General features: G+C 37.1%; 1 protein-coding gene across 3 annotated transcripts in view; it reads left to right on the top strand.

Annotated features, from left to right (window-relative positions):
• The first annotated feature begins 615 nt into the window (after positions 1-615).
• Positions 616-8,417, top strand: part of LOC141441311 (uncharacterized) — a 31,069-nt gene continuing 23,267 nt past the window's right edge. For 2 of the 3 annotated variants that reach the window (XM_074106003.1, XM_074106002.1), the window contains exons 1-3: positions 617-995; positions 1,302-1,495; positions 1,977-2,274. In XM_074106003.1, the coding sequence (XP_073962104.1) occupies positions 1,302-1,495; positions 1,977-2,274 (492 nt within the window). In that variant the 5' untranslated portion in view covers positions 617-995. Of the gene's footprint in view, positions 996-1,301; positions 1,496-1,976; positions 2,275-8,417 lie in introns of all 3 variants that reach the window. The other variant, XM_074106004.1, reaches the window with a different exon arrangement.

The following is an 8,417-nucleotide window of genomic DNA, read 5'->3' as shown; positions in this document are numbered from 1 at the left end:
GAAATATTTCTACTTTATACTTACTTACATTTAATGCAATGTAGGAGAACAGCACATAAATTATATTCGCTAGCTCCTTAAAATTCTTAAATTCCTCTCCCCGCATCTCTTAAGTGCCAACAAAAGGCAAATAGCTACGTACGTATATTTGTAATATAAATAATTTAATATTCATGCAACCGCTCATGCGCCCTTCTCTTTCAACTTGAAAGTTATAAATAATATAATATAACTCGACTGTCTACATAGTTATACATCGTATACAGTAATAAAACATTGCCCATTCGAATGAATCCATAATATAAACGAATGGACGGAATCTAATAAAAAGAAGAATAACAATCCGCCTATTCTCAGGTCTTTGTATGTGTGTACGCCGTGGAAAGAGATTGAAGTACTTTTTTTACACATACTTCCCACTAACGATGTAATTTAAGGAAGGGGCTCAAGTTGGGTTGAAATGTACACAAATGAGTAAAATTAGAAAAAATATTTTATCCCTAAAATATTTAGCTATAAAATATCTTCACATTCTTCACTAAGTATCAAATATCACTGCGCGTACTGTCAGTGCAATGAGATTTTAAATTTTATTTTAACTTTTTTTTTACTGAAACAGAAGATACCTGTACTTACGTACTTTTACATAATTTAAGATGATCTTAAATTAAAACTAGCTAGTTTAAGACTGACTATTATATTACAAAGTGTGTATAATATTTCATCTTAAGAGTGTGTGCGTGTAGTCTACAAAATTAAAGTTGTGTATATTAATTACGGTATAATAAAGCATGCGGGGGGCGAGGGGGCGCGCCGCGCTCTCATATTCCGTATATTGATTGTGTGCGAGGGGGCCGGGGCAAGGAGGGGGCCGCGGCGTGCCCCACTCTGTTATTTTACGACACGGCTTTCTGTGTAACATAATTTTATTTAATTTTGTGAAATGTGTCGGTGTTATTTGTGAAAAATCGGGAAGTCGGAAGTGCGAATTCGAGGTAAGATACCGGTAACGTGTTGATTTGTGTCAAAAAATACGTGCATATGGAATAAAATATAAAAGATATTTTATATAGCTATAAATTCTCTCGGCGGCGCGTACCTACAGTATATTACACTGTCATACCGCGTACGTATAGTGTTTTTTACGGGCATCGTTCTAAAAATAAGTTGTAATAATTATAATTTTATGTAGCGGTCGCAGCAGACTCGGTTTTCTGTCGATTATTCATCATTCGTCGGTGAAATAAATCGTGCGTGTGGTGATTTGTCGGTGTCGTGAACGGAGTGTTTGTGGTGTTCAGATGCAGGGGCTGGTGAGCGACAAGACGTTCCACCTGAAGTGGAACAACCACCTCCAGAACCTGAGCCAGCTGTTCACCACCATCTACTCGTCGTCGGCGCTGGCCGACGTGACGCTGTCCTGCCGAGATGGCACCCTCAAGGCGCACAAACTCGTGCTCTCCGCATGCAGCCCTTACTTCGAACAGATCTTCAGGTAACGACAACGCTAACATTCCATATTCAAAGTTTATGAACAAAAAATCTCGAGTTCCTTTCAACTAATTCAAATCTGCTCCATTTGTTCACAATGACATCATTATTTTTTCCAGCGTACGGCTTTTGCCAGTAACATGCCAATTAAATATAATTTTGTAAACTCATTCTAATCTTGCAAGATGGTTAGTTCATTTATTTTTACATCACATTTATTTTTAGAAAATGTGAGGAGGATTTTTGTTACATAAATGTTGAGCTAAATATCTTTATGCATGTAAATGTGACTTTTATCTAAGATAAGGAATTAAATAATTATTTTGCTAAGTAATGTGGTGATAATATAAAAACTTGAATTGAGTTCTAAGAAAAACAACATTTTATGAATAGATTTTCCTCATTCAAAATGTTAGTCTTAAGTATTTAACAGTGTGAGTATAAATAAGTACTTGTTTTGTTTTAACATAGTATTTTTTTCATAGGGACAACCCATGTCAGCATCCAATCGTCATTCTCAAAGGCATACCATTCTCGGAGATCAACCTGCTGGTGGAATTCATGTACAAAGGTTCTGTGGATGTCCAGGAGTTGGACCTGCAGTCACTCATGCACACAGCATCTGAACTGGAGATCAGAGGCCTGGCATATGAGGCCCGGGATAATGCTGCGCAGCTGCTAAATGTAAACTTGGAGTACCCTACATACACACAGACGCAAGTGTCGCAATCTCAGACACAGGCGTTTCCTCAAGCCCGCACTGATGTCGAACGGTTGAAACAGGTAAGGACTTTTTTCAACAGCATTTTGATTGGCTCAACAAGTATTAACTTCTTCATCCACTAAAATTATCTTTTATGCCATCATGTAAGGGACATTTTGGTGATTATGCAGCACTGCATTGCATTCCTAATTTTTATAATTTTAGCACGGAAGCAGTGAATACTAAAATAATCAATTTTACCTCTTCCCAAGTACTGACTGAGGGACAATATTGCAATGATAATTAATAAACTATATAGAAAGAACATGTACAAAAATAGATACCAAACAAAACTTTTTCAAAGCTGAAAATAAAGTCACCCCTAAGAAGCTGTTATGTCATGCAACCAAATTTGGCATTGAATATTTTAACAGACCCGTATTTAGCTGTTTCTTTGATTCTTGTTATTTGTCACTCCAGGAATGTAAACAGACAGTCTGTGTTGTTGAGCCTTGGTTCTCTATTGTTTGCCTGAATTTCATATGCATTGTTTTCCATAATTTTTATTTGCTATAAAGTAATTTATTTCTGAAATCATATTTTCATCAAAGTTAACCTACTGCATTCAATTTTTTTTTTTTTTATCTAGTATTTTAACGAGGCTTTAGTACACCAAATGTGACTATGTCAGCCTCATGGGGAGCCTCAGTTATATACACCACACTACAAATTTTACGCTCTCCGTTGCACTGAAGCCACGTCTCTGGATGCAAAGGCCTGTCTAATGAACCTGTAAATCAGCATCGCTTCCTCTGAAAGCGGTCGACTCAGAATTACATTTACACCTCCATTGAACAAGCCCATACCATCCAAATACCTGTCTCTGATGTCCTTATTCTGATCACATTCCAAAAGAAAGTGAATTAGGTCTTCAGTCTTATTACAACCTATACACAAAGGTGATTGCACAACTCTCATCAAATTTAAAAAACTGTTTAGTGGAATGTGACCAGACCGCACACGAAAAGCCCCTACGAGAAAGATCCCTGGGGAGGCTGGAATTATCAAACCAGGGTACTTTGAAGATTTTACTCTCTATGGTGCCGTACCAAATGCCCTTAGTTGTGGATACAATATTGAACATTTCCTGCCATTTTGCAAAACACTTCTCCCTGGCTAATTGCATTAGCTCAGCGCCATAAGGTTTATCCAAGAGACATCCGTTATACTGCATTCTATAAGATGACATTTAAAAAAATCCTGAAAACAGAATGGTTCTATATATTTTATGGCAAACATTGGTATGGCAAGTGAAATTTGGGCAAATTAACGTATACGCTTTAATTTTACTATAATCAACACAGTTGAATTTCAATATTCTTTTCTTGTTACATCATAGTATAGTCATGGTCCCATTATATATTATCAAGGGATCTTTTAACACCCTTTCCGCTTTAGAGATATATTTTTATGACATCCTGTATTTATCTATTGTTTTGTTGGAGGTTTCACTTACACTACATCTCACTTTACAACAAATAGAGTATTCCAAAGAGGCTGGCATAGTCACACAGGTTTTTTTTTTTTTTTTTATTCGACTGGGTGGCAAACGAGCTAGACTCCTGATGGTAAGAGATACCACCGCCCATAAACATCTGCAACACCAGGGGTATTGCAGATGCTTTGCCAACCTAGAGGCCTAAGATGAGATACCTCAAGTGCCAGTAATTTTACCGGCTGTGTTACTCTCCACGCCGAAACACAACACTGCTGCTTCACGGCAGGATTAGCGAGCAAGATGGTGGTAGCAATCCGGGCGGACCTTGCACAAGGTCCTACCACCTGCAACTGCAATTAAGCCCCAAAAAAAAACAATAATAAAACTAGCTGTTGCCTACAAGTCGGTCCCTGGCTATGAATCCTTCACTCACAATTGTGTAGATTTTTTTTAATTAAATAATCTCAGATTATATTATTTTTTAAATATACTTAAAACACATTGAAAAGACCAGAAAAAAAATACTGGGGCCTGGGTTCGAACCCAGGTCTTGATCAATGAGGCATTCATGCTGAACCCTTAACACTGATACTACTTAGTGTCTTAAGATTTTAGACACATCACTGAAACTTATAGTTTTATGATTTAAATTCATCTTCAGACGTCTTACGATGATGGCGCGTGCAACTGTGCCGAAATATCGAGTTTCTCTAAAATCAAGGCACGCGGAATAAAACCCGAATTTAAATCATAAAATTAGTAATGACTGCGATAGTCTAAAACATTGGACTTATAATTTTGTCCTTAAGGCAATTGCATGGATGGTGGTATGGAAATGGTTCCATTACACTTATACTGGGTCGATTTTCTTTTTCTCAACTAAGTGGTTTCTGGATCATAACAAAACATTTTCAAAAAATTTCAAGTAAAGGAAGTAAAACTAATAACAATTTAAATACTTAAACAGCAATTAGGGAAACATATTTTTAATTTGCATTTCATTAGTGTAATGCAGTTACAACAATTGAGATTCTTGTTCATTACCATTGCCATTTTATCGCGGGAAATGTAGCTACCGAATTACTCATAAGATTACTCAGATGTTTATATTGCTGTTATCTTGATTCTGATTGGATCATCGCACTAGCTTTTCATCTTAGTAGCTTATATTACAAGCTTATCGTTCGGTAGGCACTAGAGGGCCTACACCGAAATTCGAAAATCGAAGTTCGTATCGTACCGTCCCTCTCGCTCTCGTATTAAATAGATAGCTTTAGATGGATCGAATGACACGAACTTCGATTTTCGAATTTCGTAGTAGCCCTGCAGTGGCGTGACGTCGTAACGATTCCCATCGAGTTGCCTAATTTTTTTACGTGACGTCAGTGATGACAATTATGACAAAGCTTGTGTAGGTACATTAACTCCAAGGAGTAAACGTCACAGCTCATTAGAGCCACCTGGCACCCGACAAGCACCGCCTCGACTTTCGGCGTCCACTCGTCGACAGGTGGTCCACGGGTGGACGCCGCGTTGACGAGTGGACCTCGCGTGGTCCACGAATTTCCTAAGTCACTATGGCGGCGAGCAGCGGGCTATCACCGAGTGGTCCACTCGCCGTCCGTGCTTGACAACCTCGCGGTTGATGTAGTCAGCGCATACGCATACAAATCCATATGAAGAATATTAACCGCTCGAGGCGTGGCGGTGCTGGTCGGGTGCCGGGTGGCTGTTATGACCTTTATTCACTATTTGTGACATGTATGTCTAGTCATTTTAGTATACAACTTGACATAAAATAATGTGTAATGTGTGTGTGTGTGTCTGTTACACTTCCGACGGATTGAACGTAGTCGTCAGTTAATGGTTGCAAAGCTTCATGTCATGACACGACTTTCTTGGGAAAATAGTGTGGTCCTCTCGTCTTCCATACCGCTGTGCAGTTAGGAGTTTGTAGTTGACAATTGAGAGGGCTGCTGCCCACTCTAAAGTCACGACCCTTAGTCACCTTTTACGCCAACCGGAAGAGGTGGGAACCGAAAACGGGAAACGACACGGGTGAAAGCTACAGAAACTTTTTAAGCTTATAGCACTTGGAGCTAACACTAGCACAGCCTCTAGTGGCGGTGACTATTAGCCGCCGTCGGTGGCTTATGCCTCCTCTTGTTGGGCCGACGTCTACCAACTTGAAGAGCGGATTCGCCATGTCTGTCTGTCTATCTGTCTGTCCGTCCGCGGCTTTGCTCTGGGACTATTTATGCTAGAAAGCTCTAATTTTGCACTAATATATATGTAAACTATGCCGACAAATAGTCTTAAAAGTGTGAGGTATCCTTGGATAGGTCTTTTAAAACCATTAGGGGGTTGCTAATCCGATTCAGTGATTTGTTTGGAAAATATTTAACTTTTATGTGCAAATTTTCATTAAAATCGAGTGGTGCAAATTTTCATCAAAACCGGTGGGTGGAAAAATTTGAAAAAATTCAGAATGGTAGTAAGTATATCAAACTTACAAGGAAAACTATAACGGTTAAGTTTTCTTGAGAATTATTAGTAGTTTAAAAGTAAATAGCAGCCTAAGGTATAAATAATAATAATTCGTGTCCGACACGCTCTTGGCCGGTTTTTTTTTATTCTTGACTTTTCCCATTAGTGTTTGCAACTTATTAGGATTTAAAGTGCAAATTTTTGTTAGACGCAAGTGTTCCCACCCCCCTCCACAAGCTAAAGCATTATCTTGAAAAATCTGAAAAAATCATGATTTTCAAATGAGTTTTAAACATAAAAACTTAATATTTGAATATTTGCAGAATATTAGTACGGAACCCTACTATTCCTACTAACTACTGCGCGTGGCGCGACGCACGCTTGGCTGGTTTTCAATCGTTCATTTAATTTGCCGTGTCATTTAGGTATTCTTAGACATTTTAGTTTAAAAACAACTATCCAAACCAACCAATATTAAAAACATTCCAATAACTGTTTTAAATATTTAATTAACATTTAATAATGTAATTATAAAATTGCACGAAGAAAAGAAACGTTTAATTAAACCATAAATTTGCTGTTTAAAAAATATCTTACCCTCCTAATACATGAATCCAGACAGTTAAGCTGCTTTTTGTGCAGCAGTGGATAAAGCGAGCGATTATCTCGCTTGATTAAAAACAGGAATAACGAAGACAATTAAGTTATTGTAATGTGAGAAAAAAGTTACCCAGTCATGCATGAGTCAGACATTAATGGAATTAATTACTAATTATTTATATTATATGTAATTGTAATTAACAGCGTATAATGCTGTAATAGGCATCATAAGAACAATATGTTATTGTCAATTATAATTACATTTTATTGCTGAATGCTCCTGAGAAGGCTGGAAAAAAGTGAGATATGGTTTTCGAACCAATTCAGTCACATCTTATTTTAAATGTTATACATACCTATATATTGATATAAATTAAATGAAATAAGTACGCCATTAGGTTAAGATTGCTAGCCAGTCCAAAAATCTGCTTTTTAATAAAATTGAATTATACTCGTAGATAGAAACTCTGGTAAGCTTAATAAAATTGCCGCGTCATGAATCTCTTGTAGATATCTTTCTTTCGTATCTACTTTTGAATAATACGAAGTGAAACCTAGTTATGGCGCTGGTTGGTAGCTTCATAAACAACGTTGATGCGACAGGCACTAGACTAGGGTTGCCATAGGTGTGGGGACACAAACCGGGACATTTAAAGAAAAAGTAGTAAAGGTAGAAAAAAAGGAAACTTTTATTACAACAACAGGTAACTTTAAAGGTTTAGTCCTTGCCTAAACGCAAAACAACTTTTAACACAGTCATTCAATGCCAGCAATCAGCCAGTCGGGTTCTCTGGTGAAAAATGCACGCTGTCGGCTATGTTATATGTAGCCTAGCTAGTTAGTCGTGTTTATCATAGGTATATTATTATTTACCAAGTCCAGCCAGCCAGTCATCAGGGGTAGTAAATAAGTATGATTTTTAAACCGGGACAATTTGCTTATCGGCCGGGACACCATGCTTCAAACCGGGACATGTCCCGGCGTACCGGGACGTATGGCAACTAGACAGGAAGAAAAGGTGTGCATTACAGGAGATTCCACTCAATTGGATGGAGGCTCTCGCTTCTAATACCTAGTGGTTGAAAGGAAAAAGAGAGAAAGTAAAGTAACCCTTAAAATATATTCTACTACCTGTTGCCTCCAACTTTGCCTGTATCTGGCGTCCTATGTTTATTTAAGTATTTACTAGACAAAAACATAAGATCTTGTTCTAGCTCAGCCTAGTAGAGCCATAGTTATATTAAAACTTAAATAGATAACTAAAAAGTTGGATATTCTAAATCTAAAACTTAAAAACTAACGGCAGTTTCTATGATTTAAATTGCACAACAGGATCATTAAACTTAAATTATTATGATACAATTTATTATATTCAAAATAGTACTGACGTCTTACTACTTAATTAATTTATTAATAATCTCTGCTATTATCGCAAAAATGTTCTTTACACAAAAATTTAAATCTTTTAAAATATATAGGTATGTGTACATTTATTTTCATAAAATATATCTACTTTATTCGTCAAATTCTTTACACATGGCATTGTCGTGTGGCATGGTGGTGATCAATTTAATGTGTTTATATTTTTGAGTCATAAAAATTAACTAATCGGTTAATTGGTGATGATGAAATTATCTG

Source organism: Choristoneura fumiferana, chromosome 23, assembly GCF_025370935.1.
Source record: "Choristoneura fumiferana chromosome 23, NRCan_CFum_1, whole genome shotgun sequence".
NCBI classification, from domain to species: Eukaryota; Metazoa; Arthropoda; class Insecta; order Lepidoptera; family Tortricidae; genus Choristoneura; species Choristoneura fumiferana.
Note: the sequence above shows the minus strand (reverse complement) of the source record. Positions and strands in the feature narration are given on the sequence as shown.